The following is a 21,843-nucleotide window of genomic DNA, read 5'->3' on the forward strand; positions in this document are numbered from 1 at the left end:
TTGCCGCAACTAGAGAAAGCCCGTGTGCAGCAATGAAGACCCAATGCAGCCAAAAAATAATTAATTAATTAATTTTTTTAATGTTAAAAAAAAATACCAAACCTGACAAGAAGATTAGAGGCTGATACTTCATGAAAATAAATGCAAAAATCTTATCAAAAATAATTATGGATAGAAAAATACAATACTGCCAGGTTGAGTTTATTTCAGGAATGAGAGACTGGATTAACATTCCAAAATTAATCAATGGGAATAAAGATAAATATCAATAGAATAAAAATGAAAAAGTGTATAATTAGCTATCTCCATAGATGCAGAAAAAGCACTTGATAAAATCAATATCCACTCATGATTTTAAGAAACAATAAACCATTTTTAGCAACTTAAGAATAGAAGAGAATTTCCTTAACCTAACAAAGAAAATCTCTAAAACATTTAAAGCAAACATCCCACTTAATGGTGAAATATTAAAATATACCCCCAAGATTGGAAATGAGACAAAGATGTCCCCATCATCTCTTCTGTTCAACACTGCACTGGAGGTACTAGTCTGTGCAAAAAGAGAGGGAAAAATAAAACAAAAGTATAAGGATTGGAAAGAAACCAACCCACCATTATTTCTAGACGACATATTTATATGTAGAAAATCCAAAAGAATAGTAAGGTAATTTAGCAAGTCTTTGGATACAAAGTCAATATACAAAAATCTATTGTATTTCTACATAAAAAAAACAAACCACATAAATGTTATCTTTTAAAAATTTCGTTAGAGTTTGGGATTGACATATACACACTGCTATATTTAAAACAGATAACCAACAAGGACCTACTGTTTAGCACAGGGAATGCTGCTCAATATTCTGTAATAGTCTAAATGGGAAAACAATTTGAAAAAGAATAGATACATGTATATGTATAACTGAATCACTTTGCTGTTCACCTAAAACTAACACGACATTGTTAATCAACTATGCTCCAATATAAAATAAAAATTTTTTTAATTTTTTCATTAGAGATTGATACCATTTATATTAGCATTAATTACCTAGGACTCAATCTAACACAAGATTTATAAGACTTCTACACAGAAAACTATAAAACATTAGATTAAATGGAGGAACATACCAGGTTCATGGCTTGTAAGACTCAATATTGTAAATATATCAATTCTCCCTGAATTGATTTATAGATCCCACGTATCAAAATTCCACCACATTTTTTGGTGTAAATTGGCAAACTAATTCTAAATTTAAATAAAATGCAAAGGGCCAAGAAAAGCCAAGACAATCATGAAGAAGCAGCAACACAGTTGAAGATTTATACTATCAGATGTCAAGACTTAGTTTAAAGTGAAAGCAATTAATACAGTGTGGTATTGACATAAGAGCTTACAAAGAGACCAATAGAACAGAAAAAAAAAGTCCAGAAACAGATCCACACATATATGGATCCTTGATTTATGACAAAACTGGCCCTGCAAAGCAGTAGGAAAATGAAGGTCTTTTAAATAAATGGTTCTGGACCAACTGGATATTCACCTAGAAAAAAAAAAATCTTGACCTCTACCTCATATCATAAACAAAGGTCAGTTTCAGATAGACTGTACATCTAAATGTGAAAGGTAAAAAAAGCTTGAAGATAAAATAGGAGAATATATTTATGGCCTTAGAAAAGGCAAACATTTCATAAAAGGTTACAAAAAAGACTAACCATAAAGGAAATACTGATAAATTGAGTTACATTAAAGTTAAGAACTTCCATTCATCACCATACCATTAAGTGAAAAAGCAAATCACAGAGGGGGAAAAGATATTTGTAGCACACATATCTGACAAAGTACTCATAACCAATATATGCAAAAAACTTCTACAAATCAATAAGAAAAAGATCCCAAAATAGGCAAGAGATTTTAACAGGCACCTCACAAAAGAGAATATCCAAATAGCCAATAAACATGTAAGTTGTTTAACCTCATTAGTCATCAGTGAACTGCAAAATGAAACAATGAGATAACACTACACACGCACACACACACACACACACACACACACACACACACACACACACACACACACGAAGAGTTAAAATTTTTAAAAGCCTAACAATATCAAGTGTTGATGAGGTTGTGGAATATCTGGAACTCTCATGCACTGTTGGTGAGAAAGTCAATTATTATTAGTCAACAATATCTACTAAAGCTGAAATCTAAACATTAAAAATTCACACATAGCTTCTGAGCCTTTTGGCTAAGATCAAGTGTAGTAGCTGTTAGTTTAATTATATTCACAACAGCCAGGGATTTGCTTTTTTATGTATTTTAGACCACATTAAATATTCTTGCCTTAAAAAACAAAGCAAAACTCATTCACATAATTCAATTTCATGACTGCCTATAATATACACTTAAATCTAGACTCCTGACCACAGTCTGGCATTTTGCAAATAATCAGGGCTTAGCAGGGAGCCCACACCAGGGAGTGGCTCCCTGGCTCAATACAATGTCATCCCTACCAGGATGGTGCAAAGCCCTGCTGTTCGGGGTCACTGGGGTCATCACCACACCCACATGAGAGCATCATGTGAGGAGGTAGAGTCGATAATCTGAGTGCAGAGAGGTCAAATGAGGCCAGATGGGCAAATCCTTTAATTCCCTCATTTCTACTCTCTGCCCTCTTTTGTCAGTGTCTTACTGTATGTAAGACTCAAAAGGCTTCTCCACCCCATGTTGGGAGATAGTTTCCCATCATATTGGCATTGAGTCTTTATGCTACAGGATCAGACAGCTTTCAGTGTGATCAGTAAGTTATCTGCCCCATCAACCTGTTCCTACAGGGGACCTTTGAGTGTAGGGAGTTGTAGGGGATACATGAAAGTTAGGAAGTTTTGGCATTCTCAGATTTATTGTTCACATTTTCAGCTATCATTAGAATTCTTAGCTATGGGGAAGGACCACAGTTGTGCTGAGTCCCAAGTGTGAACTGCCTGTCCAATGAGCAAGTACAGGGCCAGCCTCCTGCTTCCTTCCCTCTGCCCCAGCACCTGCATCCTAACAGATATTCTCTACTCAGCATTATACTTGCTTCTAGAGTAATTTAAGAGTTTGAGGATTCTGGAAACACCTCTTAATAGCAGCAAGGGCTACAGTGCAAGACGTGATCTAGTTAGAACATATTCTAAAATGACGGTCACATCTGCATCTGCTAAATACAAAATAAGAGGTACAGATCATTAAGTGATGATATTCTTCAGAGGGAGGAGAATATTCTAGTTCTTATGGGGGGTTGGGGAAACTTCAGGAAAGATGGGACTTGATCTGGACCCTGGAGGGTGGGAGAACAGCCTGTGAGCAGGGAAAAGGCTGAGTGGAGAGCATAACTCCAGGGAGAGAACAGCTTAAGCCAGGGAGCAGAGGCAGGGCAGAGTGAGGGGGAGACAAGCTGCTTGACTCAAGTATATCCTTTGTGCTGAGAAGCTGTCTGCAGTAAGATCGAAGGGGTAGATTGGGGTGGAGCTGGGGAGGGTGCTGAACTTCAGGCTGAGTGCTAATCCCATTCAGTAGGCAGAGAAAGCCCTGAAGGGGTCTGAAGGGATGGGGTGAGGGTGGGACAATGGCGATATTAGGAAAGCCAGTCTGCATGCTTCAACAAACTGCATAATCCAGGACCTTTCCATCAGCAGTCCGTGGGTCTGTGCCCATATGGCCACATCTCAGCCTGGGGCAAGGGGCTGGGTAGGTGGGGATTGTAGTAATTGGTCTACATGGAGTCCCCACAATGACACTAGTATTATTTTCTAAAGGTGTCCACTATCCTCCCAAAATGACTTCATCCTTGCCCATAGCTTCAATAATCTAATACTCACACATTAAATTCTCCAGTGCTCTTCTAAGATCAAACTCACAACACAACTGCCCTTGAGGCATGTCCTCCAAGATGTCTCAAGGGTGCTTCAGACTCAACATACCCAAAGTGAACTCTGATCTTCCCCTCCCCCAAACTGCTCCTCCTCCTCCAGTATTCCTTGTCTCAAGGAACGTCTAAGGGGCACACAAGCTTGGGACTCACCCCTGATACTTTCTTCTCCTTCACTGCCACCCATCTCAAATCCCTGCCAGGTTTTCTGTCCTAAATCTCTGGAATCTAGCCATTTCATGCTACCTCCACTGCTACCGTGGAAATCCAAGCCCCCATTATCTCTCACTCAGACAACTGATGTCCATGTATCCTCTCATGCCTTATGATTCTGTTCCACACACTGGGATGAAAATGATCATTTCAAAACAGCAAACTAAGCCATTTCCACTGTTTAAAAGCCTCCAGTGGTTCCCACCTACTCTCAGAGTAAAAGTAAACTCCTGACAAGGGATTCTAAAGCCTTACAGCGTCTGGCCCCTTCTCCTTCACTTGCTGTCTTACTCTAGCCATGATGGCCTTCAACTTGCCTTGGTCTCCTGGCCCCCCAGAGGGCCTTTGTGGATGCTGCTCCAGATACTTGCTATGCTCCTCTTTGTCTCTTCCCACTAGTTAATTCTTCAGAGCTCTGTTGAAACAGCATTTCCTCAAAAAAAGCTTTCCCTGACACCCGAACTTGAATCAATCCAACTAGTACATTGGTTTTCAAGATTTTTTTCTACTGTGTCCCACAGAATGAAATATATTTGACTTTGTGACCTAGCATATACATACATAAACTGAATGAATTCTTACCCTTACTATATAATACACAGATATTTTGTATTATTTCACCTAAAAGCATTACAGAACACTGTTTGAGGGAAAAAAGGGTGGGAGGCCTAATCAATCTAATGGAACCGTAGCTCTCCTTCAAAGCACTTGGCACATTTTTTATGATTGTTGGATTAATATCTATCTCCCTCAAAACCTGCATTAGGGAGTATTTGGTATTTTGCTCACCATTAGAGCCCTTGTACTTATTAGCAAATTATCTGAGCCTCAACAGGCACTTAAAAAAATTTGAACAGTGAAAAATATAAATTTGTGACTAAGTACTTTTTCTTTGTAGTGCTTATCACAATTTTAACTGACTTTAATTATCTGTATAATCATTAAGCTTCTCTACTCTAGACTAACTGCAGGAGGGCAGGAATCCTGTCTGTTTGCCCCCTTTTTATGTCTCCAGCATTTCACATTGTACCTGGAAAATGGTAAATAGAAATCATTTCCCAAGAACACTGTTCAAATCCTGGTAACCACATTCCGGCAAGAATGAGTTAATAAAGTTGGAAAATGTCTACTGCTCTGCATAGTTATCCACTCTAACACCAATTGCCTCAAAGACTTCAATCTTTGCTTCAGAGACTATGAAAAACCCAGTTTATTCCACAAAGCAAATGGAAACAAATTCTTCATGGATAGCCAGGTGTGGCAAGTCGGGATCTACTGATGGGTGCACTCAAAAGGAAAAAGTTAATTATGCGGGAACAGCTTATTTGTTATAAGCAATTTTTAAAAAAAACTTAGCTAGAAATGCTTGGAAATGTAATCTCTAGTTCCTAAATTCTACCACAGCTACTACTTCACAGCATTCACATTCCTTCTATATATACTATTCTTATTGGAATGGAACAAGACATACTTTGTACTTACCTTGTAATTCCCAGGATAGCTTCTCTGTGGACAAAACTTGTAGAAGTGAATTGCTACAACAGATGGTATAATCTCAGCTAAGCTTCTTGATACATCCTTGCACGAAAGTCACGTGGACATAGGAACATGAATGGTTTTAAAGTGATTAAGTTGGGTGGCTGTAGCAAATTCTTTGACGTCATAAACTCAGGCACTCCCGTTGAACACTCTTAGTATTTAACATACAACTAATCTCTTTCATTTTCCAATCTTCCCTGTATTTACCTAATTTCTTAAAAATAAACGCTTTTGTTAGAGTTTCTCACAAATCCAGGGTCTCCTGGAAATTTGTCAAGATAAACAAATTACTTGCATATACGACATGATGAATCAACACATTTCTAGTTAGTCTTTGAAAGAGTTTAATTCTCTATTTTCATTAATTTATGTTCAATACATAGAGAATATAGGTATAGGTCAGGGATAGGAAATGTGCAAGATAAACTTGGAACAGAATACTGGGATTAAGTGGGAACTCAGGAGTGGAGTTAAAAGAGGCTCGCACTGGCCAAAGGTGAGGCAATCAATAAAAAAAGATAAAAACAATGGACTAAAAGACAAATACATTTAGATCTGAGTTCATAATGATACTTAAAAAAAAATTCACTGGTAACTTTTGGAGGATGCTATGGAACTACCTCATTATTTTGAAAACTAGTAAATAAAATCATGTATTTATTTTTTTGCCTTTCCTATACAAATTGTACCCCAGGGTAACCAAATAGTTGATGAGGGGCTCTTTCTCCTTTTAGTATATTCCAGCTGATAATTAAAGAAAGAAGGGCATAATTAAACTATCACTATTTTGCAAATCCAAATGAGTGTGTCTAGGTCTTGAATGTCAATGGCTGCTAAGATCACAAAATAAGACAACCAATTAGTCCTCCTAAACGGAGTACACACCAGGTCTATGAAATACTCTTGCCAGAAAATCCCGATCTTAATGTCATCAAACATTTAGATCAGAGTGGTCCAATAGAAACATGTGAACCACATGTGTAATTGTACATGGCAAATCAAACTCAATTTCAGTTCAAACTCAATTTCAAGTCCCCAATAACCATACATGGCTACCATATTAGACAGTACAGCTCTGTCTAATCATTATATTATAGGAATAGAGGAACATGTAATCACAAGGATGCAGTTAGCAAAATCCAGACTGGGAACTCTTTAGGAAAAAAATGATCTGATTTCTTCAAGTAATAAACTGCAAGGGAGTGAAAGTGCAACAGTACATAGGAGGAAGGAAAGAGAGACCTATGGGTTATCAGAAACTTAAGAGACACATCAACCAACAACAATGCATAGATTGCATCCAGATCTTGATTTGGAACAAAGTGTAAAACACACATTTATGAGATAATTTAAACACTGACTGAATATTTGATGATACTAAGGAGTTATTCATTTCTTTAGGTGCAATAATAGCAGTGGTTAAATTTTTTAAATGTCTTAGAGCTACATAAACACCTATGAAGTAATATGGCATCTGAGATTTGCCTCAAAATAATCCAGTGTGATTGGTAGGGGTACAGATAAAACAAGATTGGTCAAGAGTTGACCATTATTTGAAGCCAGATGATGAAAAAAATTATACCATTCTCTTTACTTTTTAATATTTGAAATTTTCCACAATTAAAAAGAAAAGACTGTAGGATAAGATTACAATGATACTGTCCATATTCTCAGGAGTACAATTCATTAAAGACACTACTGTAAGTCTTTCTTGGGACGTCCCTGGTGGTCCAGTGGGTAAGACTCCAAGCTCCCAGTGCAGGGGGCCCAGATTCGATCCCTGATCAGGAAACTAGATCCCGCATGCCTGCCACAACTAAGAGTTTGCATGCCACAACTAAGAAGCCCGCATGCAGCAACTAAAAAGATCCCACACACCCCAACGAAGATCCTGCGTGTTGCAACTAAGACCCCCGGAGCAGCCAAAATAAGTAAATATATATTTTTTAAAAGTCTTTCTTTCTGAACCTATAAAGCAGGGGTCCCCAACACACCCCACACCCCACCCCCCGCCCCTGGGCTACACAGCAGGAGGTGAGCAGCGAGTGAGTGAGCAAGTGAGCAAAGCTTCATCTGCGGCTCCCCATCGCTCGCATTACAGCCTGAACCATCCCCACCCCCACTCCCCTCCCCAACACTGGTCCCTAGAAAAACTTTCTTCCACAAAACCAGTCCCTGGTGCCAAAAAGGTTGGGGACAGCTGCCTTAAAGTACCAGTGGCTGCTGCCACCACCACTACACAGGGCATAAACTAGGAAAAACTTAACAAAAGACCAAATAATAAAAATAATGCTCACTTTATTAAAACTTTGCAGAAGCTGAATGAGAGGGAAGAGGGAATGGTTTTTTCCACCTGAGGTTAAATGCTTTCTTTTCCTTGGGTTCTGCTGCCGGAGTTTTCCTGAGTCCTTGCTCCACACTCCCTAACCCCATCAATGCAGGTATCTTAGTGGCAAGGCTGTCTGGACACCAAACATACATTGTACAATTCATCTTTTATTTCTACTCTTCCTGCATCTCATCAGAAAATGGTGGAGATTTATAACAAAAGGGCACACAGGCCTACGGGGTTATGTGAGGCTAATCACATCAGATTCTGAGGTTTATGAGCTTAGAAACACTTTAGAGGAGTGCTGGCCCTCATACCCTGTTAACTCTGTAATGCATAACATATAAACAGTGCAAACGAAACAACAAAAAAGGGACAAATGTGTTAGCATCTTGTATCCAAGAGCTTCGAAGTACATGAAATCACTTCCAAAGTTGAGATGTCCTTTCCTGTTTATCCAGAGTTGGATAGCACCTAAAAAGTTTGGTGCTTGAGATTCACCTTCCGGTAGCAAATGCCTAGTTAATAAATTTGAACTTTGCAGTAAATGTCTTTCATCAATGTGAAACAGTGTGTAGTGATTTGGGAGGCAACAAATTGGGGGCAAAGGCTCAAACTAAAAATGATATTTATTTAGCTTTTTGGAAATATAAATAACACAATAAATGGCAAAAAGGAAAACAAAATAAAACAAAAAACCTGACATGTTATATGACTGATCATCTCCAGGCACAACAGCATTTATTAATGAGTATAAAAAAATAAATTTTATTATTTTTATCTGCTTTTCCCCCAGCTTAAATTACATGTATATTTTTGGAAGCTTGAGTTCCTAAGAAAATTCCACAATTTCCACTATACCAGCTCCCACAATGTGACTGAGTGAGGTTAATCAAGGTCCCACTCCCATAAGGAAATTAATTTTTATCCTTGCAGATTCTGAACAACCAGACCTCTAGGAACTTAAAAAGCAGGTGCTTTCATTAGGATCCTTCTAATATGGGGAAAATGCAGCCATCATCCATTAAAACACAATCCAGTTTGGGTACAGGTACTCTTCAGGCTTTCCAAGTTCTCCACTTGACTACCAGACAAGGCCACCAGCTTTTCTGGCAGCCCAGCCTCTCCAGCTGCACAAAAAGTGGGATTCACAAAACTGAAGATAAAGCATTTCTGACCTTTCTTCCTGGAAGTTAGGAGGCTCTCTGGGTAAGAAAGGTAAGGAGGTTTTGCATCAAGCTTGCTTTAACAAGGAGTACTGGGGAAGGAACTGCTAAATCTACCCAGTGCACACCTGTGTCGAGGGTATGAGTGTATAGCGTATACTTATCCATCACCACACAAGAAAGATAAAAGTAAACTTATAAATCAATCTGGACCAAGCCCCTCAAAACAGAGGCGAATTTCATGAACCAAGGCCACTGCCTGTCGTAAAAACCTCAGTTCACCTAGGTCCTTTCCTGAGGAACCATATTAATCTCCTGATTCAAGAGGCACCTTGGCCAGGACAGAGGACAGAAGGAAAATGTAACTTCTGGGTAGGGCAATGCCACGTGGAGTTTAGAGGTTGTGATTTATACTACAGTACAAGAAGATGGCAGCGTCACTAATACTTAGAGCTGGAAAGAGCCTTGGCTGGACGACACTCCTGGAGCATCTTTACTAATGCAGCTTAATGGCGGTTGCCCAGATGTCATTGCTGGGGAGCGGGGGAAGAACCCATCCTTGGGGAACGGAGTTGCCTTTGGGATGATCAGATGGCACCAGGTACTGATCCCAATCATGCCTTAATGAGAAAATTACAGAACAACTGTTTATTTTTGTTTCATTCCAAGCACTATGTTAGCAACTAAATATTCTATTACAGGACTTTGCTTTCAAATGACCGATATGAGTCCATTAAAGAACTTGATTTCTAGAAATTATGCAAAAGACTATTTCTTAAATGTACATATATGTAAGTGGGAAAAAACGCCAAATAACTTATATTTTATGGATAACCAAATAATGAATATACAGTCGATCCTCATTATTTGCAGATTCTGTATTTGCAAATTTGGCTATTCACTAAAATTTATTTGTAACCCACAAATCATTACTCATGGTGCTTCCCTGGTTACTTGCCAACATGCACAGAGCAGTGAAAAATCTGAGTCACCAAAAGGCATGTTCCCAACTGTGGTGGAACAAGGTGACACTCTGCCTTCTTCTTTTCAGCTCCCCTACTGTCAACAAGTATCTTTTCTGTAGTCTGTTTAGTACCACATTCTTCAAATTTTTGTGCTCTCTATTGGCATTTTGCTGTTTAAAATGGCTCCCGAGTACAGTGCTGGAGTGCTATAGCTAGCATTAGAAGGCTGTGATATGCCTCATGGAGAACACATGTATGTTAGATAAGCTACCTTCAGGCATGAGTTATAGTGCCATTAGCTATGAGTTCAATGTTGATGAATCAACAGTATGTATTAAATAAGTTGTCTTTAAAAAGAAAGACAAGGTTAGGTATTGATCAGTTGATGAAAATGTCGTGGCCAAAGGCTCACAGGAGCCTAGCTCTGTATTTCCTTCAGGAGCAGCAGTTCAGTATTCTCTAATTCAGCATTTGCAGTTTTACAGAATATAGCTGCTGTAAATAACGAGAACCCATTGTAATATATTTAAAGGCTAAAACTTGTATGTTAACCAGAAATACACTTTTCCCAGAACAGCGCTAAAGAGTACTGTTGGACCTTGGAAGGATCCTCAGAGAGCACTTAGTTCAGTGGTTTTTCAAATCAGGCTTTGAAGACACTTAGGCCCCAAGTAGATGCTTTGGGGAGTCTAGAAATAACAAAGTGCTTCCAGTCAATAACACATTTAAACTGCCTGTGGAACCCATTCATTCATTGTTATACAAACTGATTTTTCAAAAGATTACATTTGGGAGGGTACTACTGTTCACATTTGAAGGCCACAGTCTAGTCCATCATTTTCACCTTGTAGGTGAGGAAAGTGAGACTCAGAACTGAAAACTTTACCTAGCTCATTAGTAACTGCAGATTAAGGTGAGACTCCTTGTTCCCAGCTCTCTTGGCTTTGACCTGTAAGAACTCACAAGTCAGTGTGGGTCTTTGTTAACAGTCTCCACAGGTGAGTACACAGGGAGGGTTTCTTTTCCTTGGTCTGTTTAGCAGTAGAAGAGAATTAGGAAAAGGAAGTCAATGATTTAAGTCAACATAACAGCTATAGCATGGGATAATACAGAGGGCAAGTCACAACCTGAGTTTCAGCGTCTTCACCTGTTAAAATAGGGACATCTACTTCTCAAGAACTGATGAGGACTAAACAAGACGTGTGTGGCATGCTTCAAACTTGGAAACATTCTATAAACTCATAAGGAACTAAAAAAAAAAAAAAAAAGATATAGTAATAGACCTCAACAACATAAGCACTTTGTCGACTGCTTCTTGCTACCTAAGGGAAGGAAAACATGGAGAATGCCCCTCTGACCTTATCTGGATGAGTGCTGGCAGTGAGTGCTCAGCCTGGAGGTAATACTGCCGGAAAGGCTGCAAGAGATGAGCAAGTGGGAACTCATCTGAAAAAGAAAAGGCACAATACCATGTCATCATGCTTCATATGTACAGCATATTTCTCAAGGCAAAGTGACTTAGTCTATGATTATACAATATGATCAAATGTGTTTCATCTTTATCCTTGATTTCCAGGATATAGTTTAGAATTCAAATCCTAAAGGATCCTTCCAATTTGTCGCCTACCACCTCTTAGCTTAGGTGGAGATCATCCATGAGGAAAAGAGCTGTCAATCTAGTATTTTTCTTTCCTCCACTGGTTACAGAGGAACTTACCTGGATCCCCAAATAACTTGGACTCAATTTCACGCTTCTGTAGTAAAAATTTCTCTTTTTCTTTCCTCTGTTTCTTCTCTAATTCTCTTTTCCTCTCTTCCTCTTGTTCTCCTTCCAACATAACTCTGAGGGCTCTCTCTTCAGCTTCATATAATTCAGAGCGTTTTTTAATGAGTTTTCTCAGTCGCTGAAGGTGATGCTCAAAGGTCTCATCTGCTGAGGCTGGAGGACAGACCCCTGGGCAAAGAGATGCAAATGACATTTTAGATACAACTTTTTCTTATCCCCAAATCCATGTTCTAATGAACAGACTCAAAGTCCTACTAACAGTATGAATTTGGTTAGAGTTTACAAATTCCAACCAGCCTTCAAGTCTCAATTTGATCTTTTTGAGTCTTCAATTAATTTCACCCCTGACTTTCACTAACTCCTCTTTCTGTATCACACTACTTAACCTTTGATTTTGTTTATTTCTTAATGGTTTTGATCCTTCAGTTGGAGAATTCCTCTACTAAAGGGAGGAACTGTCTTTTACTTCTTCACTGTGAAATTCCTACAGCACAGACTCCTAGACCCAACTAATAAACAATTTTTCCTCTGACTGAGTCTGAACTTCTGAGAGCGCACACTTGGACAGTGAGGAAGAAATACACTTAACCAACCACAATAACCTCACAGTCTGCTGCTGAGGGCAGGGTGACCAAATGTTTCATTTGTCCAGTTTTAGCACTGAAAACCCAGTGTCCTGGGACAGATGTGATGGTTGGTCAACCTGATTTGGAGGTCTGACTCTTTTTTCCCTCAACCACGGCAGCTAAGTAGTTGCAGAATTCGCTCTCCTATCTTCATCTCCGAGGCTAACGTTCCTTCAGATCATTTTGTCATGATTTCTTGGCTTGAACAAGTTTTCATCTACTCATTCCCACCTATGGAAACTCTACAACTCAAATCCATCTACTAAGTTGCCAATTATTTTCCAAATACACACAAAATTCCTATGCACTGAGAAATTTAAGCTGTCACTTTGTTGTTTCATAATAATTTCATGGTTTTGTTTCATTTCTTTACCTAGACCAAGGATTGGCAAATCTTTTCCATAAGCGGCCCGACAGTGAATATTTTAGGCTTCTGGGTCATACAATCTCTGCTGCAAGTACTAAAATCTCTCAGTACAGCAAAAATACACAGACACGCCATCAGCCCCAAAGTGCCTCCAGACCCCTGAGAAGGTGTGGCCTGCTCCCATCTCGGTGTGCTGGCCTGCACCACCCGCGCTCATTCCCCTCAGCCTTTCATGGATCCCTCCTGACCACCATGACACACTCCCTCTGAACCGCCCCCCCCCACCCCGACCAATCCTCTTCCAGACCCCCTGCAACGACATGATCTAGGTTCCCTCCACCTCTACCATTACTTCTCTAGTTCCTGCAGCTCCTAGATACCAATGCTTTCTCCTTTATTCCCCTTTAGCCACCCATACCTTAGGGCCTTGTGCAGTCTTTGGACCTTGGCATGATCAGAAAAAAGTTTCCACCTCTGAAGTCTTAAACCCAATTATTCTCTTCTCTGACTTTCTACCCGAAACTCTGTCAGCTTCACTAAAACCTCCAATCTAATATATCAGATTTCACCAAAACGTGTGGTCGCCCATTAAGCAAAACCCCAATAGACCTGTGCTCTGTGCTCCCCTGCCAACTGCAGACTCATTTGGTTATGTGACCTAGTGCCAGTGTATAGTTACATCAGCTCAGCCCATAATGGCACCTCTCTACAGCCATACTCCCATGTGTTTCTGGTTGGCTCTCACTCATTCCTCACAACAATTATTTCAAACATTCACCTCCCTCCTAAAGCCTTACTTCTCTACTCTTAGCAAACCACCTAGCATTTTCCCTAGAGAAAAGAGGCTATCAGCCAGGAAATCCCTTAATTTTTTGCTGCTGACTTTACTCATCTGAATTACTACCCATCCTTGCCCTCTTCGTTTTCATTTCAGTGGAAAATGGGTCCTTCTCCACTTAAGTTAATTCCTCCATCTGGGATCTGAATCTCCCTACTTCCTGCAGGACCTCAAGCCATTAACTATCCCTCCTGCTTCTCTTCACAGGCAAACTTTTAATAAGCTGGACTCACTGTCTGCTTTTCTTATCTCCTCCTCTTTGATCTAGTCTAGTCTGGCCTCTACCCATACCACTCCACTGAAATGCACCCAGCACCAGTCACTAATAACCTGTTGGGTACTAATTCCCATGGATGTTTATTAATCTTTATATTATTTGATAATAATAATAATAAACACTTATACAGCATTTACTACATGCCAGGATTTTTTTTTTTTTTTTTGCGGTACGTGGGCCTCTCACTGCTGTGGTCTCTCGCGTTGCGGAGCACAGGCTCCGGACACGCAGGCTCAGCGGCCATGACTCACGGGCCTAGTCGCTCCGCGGCATGTGGGATGTTCCCAGACCGGAGCACGAACCCATGTCCCCTGCATCGGCAGGCGGACTCTCAACCACTGCGCCACCAGGGAAGCCCGCCAGGACTGTTTTAAACACTTTATGCATGTTTACTAATTTAATCATCACAACACCCCATGGATCGGTACCATCACTATTCCCTTCATACAGGTGAGGAAAAACCAAGGCACAGAGAAGTTTAAGTAACCTGCCCAAAATTATACAATCTCTCTGAGCATTTGCCACTTTCCAGAAAAAGTAAGGCGTCTACACTTTCCTCCTATCTCTGACCTCTCTTGATCTCTTTTGTGGCCTCCTCCTTACCCATCTTGATTTTGACATTCCCTAGGATTTTGTCTTTGGGCCTCATCTCACACCGCACAATCTCCTCAAGGTCATCCCTAGTTACAGCAACATGCTGATAAACTCTTATCCAGGATGTACCACAGGCACCACAAACATAACAGGTCCCAAACTGAACTCATCAGCCCCAAGTCTGTTCCCCCTCTTGTTTTCCTGGTCAATTAGAATGGTATCATCACTCATTCAATAGATCAAGCTAGAACCTGAAAGTCATTTTTTTCCTTCAGCTCCCACATGCTGAGTTCCCCCAAGTTATTTACTTATATGTACACACACACACACACACACACACACACACTCTACTCACATCTCTTAAATCTGTTTACTTTTCTCCAGCTCACTATCTGACTCTTAGTTCACACTCCCATATTATCCCTGCCCAGACTGCAACAGCCCTATCAGTCTCTCTTTTTTCCTCCCTCCTAGAAGCCCCAAACCTTTCTCTACTCTGCCAGCACTGACCTTTGTCATCTCTGCTTAAAAGCTTCCAATGGTTCCACTCAGCTTTAAGCATAGGTGAGAAGTCTAGCCTAGCAAATAAGACACTTTGAGACGTGGCCCTGCTTACATAACCAGCTTCATTTTCTCAGCACAGTGAGAGAACTTAGAAAGTTGCTCTTTTTCTTTTAAAGTATCCAACAAAACCAGTTACTAGATACTAAATCGTTTTACATTCAAGTCAGTTAACTCCAGAGCCTGCTTATTTTAGATTTTAATTTCTCCTAAAATTTCTTCCTTCTTTCAGACCGAAGTGAGGCAGACTAATAGAAATTGTGTTGTACAATAAATTCACTTGGCATAAGTTTACTGAACACTCAGCTCACGGAGGACATGAAGTAGGGGAATATTAAATAGTAGCCCTCAGGTTTTGCATTATTATAATTAAGAGATAGAGGTAAACACAGTAGATGCAACCTCCCTCTGATTCATGAATGCTTTGTGGGGTCATCTGATTCTGAGACCTGAATCTGAATCAGCCAGTCTGGAGGCTGGCATGTAGAAGTTAATCATTTAGCTAGTGAATGAGCCTGACTGAATGCACATGTCCCAGAGACATTTTATTAAGGATCTGAGCTGCAGTTTTCAATTATATTTTAAACCACACAGGGCAGATCATTTGCTATTGTGGTACTTGCTAATTTGTGTACTCTCAAATATCCCTGGTGAATGTCAATGGCCTACAGCCTACTAAATAAGGCAGCATGTTGTTCAAGCCAGGTGCAAATGAGAAGGAGCAGTAGGTCACCTCAGTCCAGATCGGGGAAGGATGGAATTTACTGTATTTACTTTTGAAGGATAATGAGAGCTAAAAATGGCAAAGATGGTACTGAAGGCCCTCCAGACAAACAGACTGGCAAGAGCAAGGATCCAGGCAGGCAGGAAAGCACAACTGGGGAACTTCTAGAAAACCAGTGCTCCCTCTAGAGGCAAGAGGAGACCACTGAGGTTCTCTGGGTCCAAAAGTGACATGCAGGTAAGCCAGGGACACCCATGCAGCCTGCAGGGCACTCCCTGCCCCATCCAACCATTCACACCTCTACAAATATCAATGTTTCAGGTTTGAAATGTATATGAAGGAGCATGCTAAGTTTTCGACACTTTCTGAAGCACCAAGTAAAGACAGAATAGCTTTCATCTTGGTATATGGGCTTGACCAGCCACGCCAACCTCACTCAGAAAAGTGTGGCCAGGAATGCCTGGGATGGCAATGATGAGTCAAGAGGAAGACAGTGCAGGACTTCCCTGGTGGCACATTGGTTAAGAATCCGCCTGCCAATGCAGGGGCCATGGGTTCGATCCCTGGTCCAGGAAGATCCACATGCCTCAGAGCAACTAAGCCCGTGCACCACAACTACTGAGCCTGCGAGCCACAACTACTGAGCCTGTGAGCCACAACCACTGAGCCCACGTGCCACAATTACTGAAGCCTGTGAGCCTAGAGCCGGTGCTCTACCACAATAGAAGCCACTGCAATGGGAAGTCCATGCACTGCAACAAAGAGTAGCCCTGCTCACCACAACTAGAGAAAGCCCATGTGCAGTAACACAGCCAAAAATAAATAAATTAATTTTTTTATAAAAGTAAAAAAAAGAGGAAGACAGTGCGGTGGGTTCCCACATCCTTTTCAATCTTGGCTACCAGGGATAAATACCTTCTGAGGCTTTCTACTTCCAAAGTTCTGAAGTACTGCTGATAAGCTTAGTTACCCTACTTGGTGAAAATAATGAAGTATCAAGCATTTTTCCTTCAACAATTTTGGGGAGGAGGGGGCTAGGGTAAAGAATGGAAAGAAATGCAAAGCCATGGTTACCTTTCCTTGCTGCAGCCTCTTTCCTGAGTTTCCTCAATTTCTCCAAGGCCCGAAGAATGTCCACCATTCTTTTGGTGTCTGCTTGTTTTTTCCTCACTTCAGATAGGACACCATCAGCAGCAGCTTTAAGTTCCTGCTCCTGGATGAGAAAGAGAGCCCATGAGACCCAGTATGGAACCTTACGAGTAACAACCTTACAGCAGAGAAAATCTGCCTGGCCCTGAGATTTCAGAGGATCAGACAGTCCCAAGGTTAAGAAAGACTCTACTGGATCTACATCCCAATTTCCTGAGCCATGCACAACTCCTCTCTACATTGGTCCAGCCAAGGGATTATCTTCTCTGCAGCTTCCATGTGGGCTCTTGCCTTTGTTTCTTCCTCAGAGTTTCTCAAAGTGTGGTTCAAGGAACATCTGCCTCCAACTTACCTTGTTAACTTGGGGCTCTCTTATTAAAAATGCAGACTCCTGGATCCAAAGATTCAGACTAGCAGGGAAGATAAAGAATGGGGTTGGAAAGGCCTAGGACTCTACAATGTTCTCAGTGATAACCTAAGCACGGTTTGTGCCCCGATGCTCTAAAGTCTCAAGGATCTCTTTGATATGACAGCCTTTTAAACATCTGAAGACTCAATCTTTCTCTTAAGTTGGTTCACATGTAAGCTAAATAACCCTGGTTCCTCAAGTCACTACTCATAGGACTCTGTCTCCAGTACCCTCACAGTGCATGGTAGGGAGGATCCTTTTGCCTAAAAGCTCTCTTTCCCATCTGTCAAATAAGCACTATAGTTTCACCATTACAGACACACCATGCTGTTTCACTCTTTTGTTTCTGGAACTGCACATGCTGCTTTCACTTAGCTTTGACATTTCCTACAAGACTCAGCTGAGATGTCACCATATCATCTGGGAAGCCTTCCTTGATACCTTCCCCCAGTGGATTAGATATTCCTTCTCTGGGCTTTTATAGCACCTACAGTTGAAATCCTAACACACACCATGCTATACAGACATGATCCCCCATGGTGCTCTAAGCCCCTCAAGGACAAGCACTATGTCTTATTCACCTCTACTTCCAGCACTCAGCAGTGGGCCTGCCATAATGGGCCCACATTAAATGTCTGGTGAACTTACTCATATTCCCTTAGGTTAAGGCATTGCCTCCAAGTACTCTCCTTTAAAGCGCTGATATATTCCTGGAGGTGTGAAGACAAAGCTTGCCATCAATATACTTTAGAGGGGAGTTGGATCAGACGCCAGGGCTGTAGCAGACACAAGGAGGACACAAGCCTGTACCCGCTGGTTGTGGAGAGTGGAGGGAGAGGAGAAGTCCCTAGAGGCATTCAAAAGTAATGAGAATGCCTTAACTATTTGACTGATTTCCAGTTTCACCCTGGCCCTCTACTTAAGTTAAAACTTGAGATCAGTAGGCTTTGGAATCGAGCAATCTGGGCTCAAATCAGGAGTGAAACTGCCACAAACCGGTTGTGTGACTGTTGGCAAGTTAACCTCTCTATTGCCTCAATTTCCTAATCTGTAAAATTGGGATAATACTGCCTACCTCTCAGACTGTTACAAGGTTTTGAGTAAGTGCTCAAAAATACCATCGTTGAACTTGGGATATTGTTGAACTTGTAAATAAAGGAATCCTGGGAAAATCGTCACTAGTGCCCCATCAGCCAATTAGGGTATATGTTCCTTGAGAAAATGCCCCAAGTTCTCTTTTTTTGTATTTTTAAAATCACCTAGAGCAGGACAAGACGCAAGGACCCAGATTCTTGTTCGTCGTGAATGTTACTAAGTGGACAGAACGCTGGAGCAGAAAACAGATCTGTCATCCCTGCAAAACCACTATGCAATCCTATAGTTTGTATTTATGGGACTTTGCAGCGTACCTAGAGCATTTGTGTTATTTACTGTACACCATTAACACGCAACCAATACGGAAATATGAGGTCGGAAAGGCAAACTATCTATTTTACGGATGAGGAAAAAGAAGCTTAGCCCTGAGGAATGACAGTGCAAAGCCTCAAGGCCCATCGGGTGTCAAACACCACTACCCCTGCTCCCGTGTGCATCCGCTGCTCTTACCCGCTTCTTCTCCTCCACCTCCTGCACGCACTTGACCCTCCAGCGGTCAATCTCCTGCTCGCGCTCCGCTGCCCGCGTGGCCTCCGCCTCCAGCTCGGCCTCGCGTTCCCGGGCCCTCTCGCGAAGCCGCAGCCGGCGGCGCCGGACCCTCTCCAGCCTGCGCCGCGCCTCGCCCACATAGGCTGCCTGGGTCAGGAGCTGAAGTCGCTCGGCCAGCTCGGCGCGCAGCGGCTGTGCCTCCGCATGCAGCTGCGCCCAGGCCACGCCGTCAGCCTCGGCCTCGCGCAGCGCATGGCCCAGGTCGCGCAGCCGCCGCACCAGGCGAAGGGACCCGCGCAACCGAGCCCGAACCTCGCCCAGGTTGGGGCCGGCGGGCGCGCGCGGGGTCACCGGGCAGGCCCGCCGCGGGGTTCCGAACACCGCCTCTAGCCACTGCCGGTCGCGCAGGCGCTGCAGGGCCGCGTCCCCAAGCACGTCGGACGGCGGCGGTGCTTCAGGCCAGCGCGGGCTCCAGGGCGGCCCCGGGCCTGGAGGCGGCGGCCGCGGGCGCTCACCGGCGTCGTTCCCTAGGAAGGGCCGGCACTGGGGCGGCGGGGGAGGGAGCGGCGGTGGCGGCACCTGGTAGAAGGAGCCGCCGCCGCCGCCCCCGCCCCCGCCCCCGCGGGAGGCTTCCCCGGGGGCCCGGGGCTGCAGAGCCAGCGGGGGCTGGAGAAAGGGGGCGGAGGCCCCCGGAAAGGGACCAGGCCGCTGGGGAAGAGGCGGTGGGAAAGCCGGAGAGGGTAGCGGCGGTGGCGGACAGCCGAAGGGAGCGGGAGCCGGCGGCTGCGGGAGCGGCGGGCCCGGGCGACCCGGGGTGAAGAAGGGAGGCAGAGCCATGGCCACCACGGAGGGATTCTGAGAAGTGACAGGAATCTGAGTGGTTCCCAGCGAAAGTGTCTTTCGGGAGGAAGTGACGTATACCGCGCGCGACATAAGTGTGACGCACCCGACCCAGGGAGCCCGGCGCGTGGATGGGCGTTCATTCAACCCTTCAATTAAAAAATACTGTCCTTACTGAGCATTCTAGGTGAGGAGCTAGCCCCTTTGCAGTGCGACTAACAGATACAGTTCCTCTCCTCGTAGAACTACCTATCTAGTAAAGAAAACACATTAATCAAGTAATCCTGCAATCAAATGCAAAAGGGCAGCGGCGAATGTAAGTACTACCAAAGAGGAAAAAAGGGCAAGAAGAGCTTATAGGAAAATTAAATTTAAAGAGGTTGGGGAAGGTTGTCCTAAGGCTTTGAGACTCCATCTGAGGTCTGAAGGGTAATTATGAGTTAAATCGTAGAAATAGAAGAGAAAGAAGAGAGGGACGCACAGTCCGAATGGGAACAGCATTTGCAAAAGCCCCCTAGTAGACTAGGAGTAGGTCTGGTGCGGGAACTGAAAGAATGCCAGTGTGGATGGAGCACAGAAAGCCTGAAGGGAGCCTGGTGATCCTGGGAGGTGGACAAGATCGTAGCGTCCAGGATCTCATATCTTAAGAACTGTGGGAAACCACTGGAGGGTTTTAAGCAGAAGAGACAGGGAAGGCCATTCACGCCACATGATTAGATTTTAAAAATTAAACTCTGAGATAATTGTAGCTTCATATGCAGTTGTAATAAATAGTACCGCAAAATTCCGGGTACTTTTTACTCAGTTTCTCTTGCAAAACTGTATTACAGTATCACAACCGGGATGTTGACATCAATGGTCAAGATACAGAACATTTCCATACTACCAGGATCCCTCATTTGCCCCTTTATAGCCATACCCACTTCCCTTCCTTAACCTCTGGCAACCACTAATCCTCCATTTCTATAACTGTTGTCCTTTCTAGAATGTTATATAAATGGAATCATACAGTACATAACCTTTTGGGATTTACTCTTCTCACTCAGCCTAATCCTCTAGAGATACATCCAGGTTCTTGCATCAGTGTTCCTTTTTTTTTTTTTTTTTTTTTTTTTTGCGGTACGCGGGCCTCTCACTGTTGTGGCCTCTCCCGCTGCGAAGCACAGGCTCCGGACGCGCAGGCTCAGCGGCCATGGCTCACGGGCCCAGCCGCTCCGCGTCATGTGGGATCTTCCCAGACCGGGGCACGAACCCGTGTCCCCTGCATCGGCAGGCGGACTCTCAACCACTGCGCCACCAGGGAAGCCCCCAGTGTTCCTTTTTATCGCAATAAAGGTGTGCAAAAAAAATGTGTGTATAAAACGAAACCACACTTTGTGTAATCATTCACCTGCTGAAGAATATTTGGGTTCTTTCCATTTGGGGGCTATCATGAATAAAGCTACTATAAACATTTGTATACAGGTATTTATGTGAACACAAACCATAATTTCTCTGGAGTAAATGCCCAGGAGTGCAATTGCTAGGTCATACACCAGTTACATGTTTAATTTTTAAAGAAACTGCCACATTGTTTTCCAAAGTGGCTGTACCGTTTTATATTCCCACCAGCGATATATGAATCATCCATTTGGCCTGCACTCTCATCAGCATTTTGTGTATTTACTATTTTTTATTTTAGACAACCTGATAGATATGTGGTGATATTTCATTGTGGTTTTAATTTGCACTTCTTTAATGGCTAATTATGTTGAATATCTTTTCATATGCTTATCTGCCATCTGTATACCCTCTTCACTGAAATGTCTGATCATGTCTTTTGCCCATTTTCTAACTGGATTTTTTGGGTTTTTCACTGCTGAAATTTGTGTTATGTATTCTAGACATTAGTCCTTTGTATGTGGT

At 42.5% G+C, this 21,843-nt stretch overlaps 2 protein-coding genes and 1 pseudogene across 8 annotated transcripts in view; 1 reads left to right on the forward strand and 2 right to left on the reverse strand.

Annotated features, from left to right (window-relative positions):
- UBAP1L (ubiquitin associated protein 1 like) overlaps nucleotides 1–7,636 on the reverse strand; it is a 28,481-nt gene extending 20,845 nt beyond the window's left edge. For 2 of the 3 annotated variants that reach the window (XR_004525205.2, XR_012329475.1), the window contains exons 1-2: nucleotides 5,607–5,786; nucleotides 479–550 (exon numbers count right to left, since the gene is read on the reverse strand). The gene's annotated coding sequence lies outside the window, so the exon portion shown is untranslated. Of the gene's footprint in view, nucleotides 1–478; nucleotides 551–5,606 lie in introns of all 3 variants that reach the window. The other variant, XM_033851823.2, reaches the window with a different exon arrangement.
- On the forward strand, nucleotides 2,227–2,328 carry LOC117311350 (U2 spliceosomal RNA; annotated as a pseudogene).
- A 351-nt stretch (nucleotides 7,637–7,987) lies between the features above and the next one.
- PDCD7 (programmed cell death 7) lies at nucleotides 7,988–19,979 on the reverse strand. Of its 5 annotated transcripts, none has more exons than XR_004525203.2 (6): nucleotides 19,060–19,979; nucleotides 16,971–17,109; nucleotides 11,841–12,077; nucleotides 11,482–11,569; nucleotides 11,010–11,372; nucleotides 9,645–9,778 (listed from the first exon to the last, which is right to left on the reverse strand). XR_004525203.2 is itself a non-coding variant. In XM_033851820.2 (5 exons), exons 1-5 carry the CDS (start codon nucleotides 19,933–19,935, stop codon nucleotides 8,110–8,112), a joined length of 1,356 nt encoding a protein of 451 aa, XP_033707711.1. In that variant the 5' UTR covers nucleotides 19,936–19,979; the 3' UTR covers nucleotides 7,988–8,109. The 5 variants fall into 5 exon arrangements, 3 of the variants coding, with proteins under 3 accessions (XP_033707711.1, XP_033707710.1, XP_033707713.1); XR_004525204.2 differs by lacking the exon at nucleotides 9,645–9,778 and having other exon boundaries at nucleotides 9,785–11,154; nucleotides 11,271–11,372; XM_033851820.2 differs by lacking the exons at nucleotides 9,645–9,778; nucleotides 11,010–11,372 and adding an exon at nucleotides 7,988–8,125.
- Nucleotides 19,980–21,843: the final 1,864 nt, after the last annotated feature.

The sequence above is a fragment of the Tursiops truncatus genome, chromosome 2, assembly GCF_011762595.2.
Source record: "Tursiops truncatus isolate mTurTru1 chromosome 2, mTurTru1.mat.Y, whole genome shotgun sequence".
Classification (NCBI taxonomy): Eukaryota; Metazoa; Chordata; class Mammalia; order Artiodactyla; family Delphinidae; genus Tursiops; species Tursiops truncatus.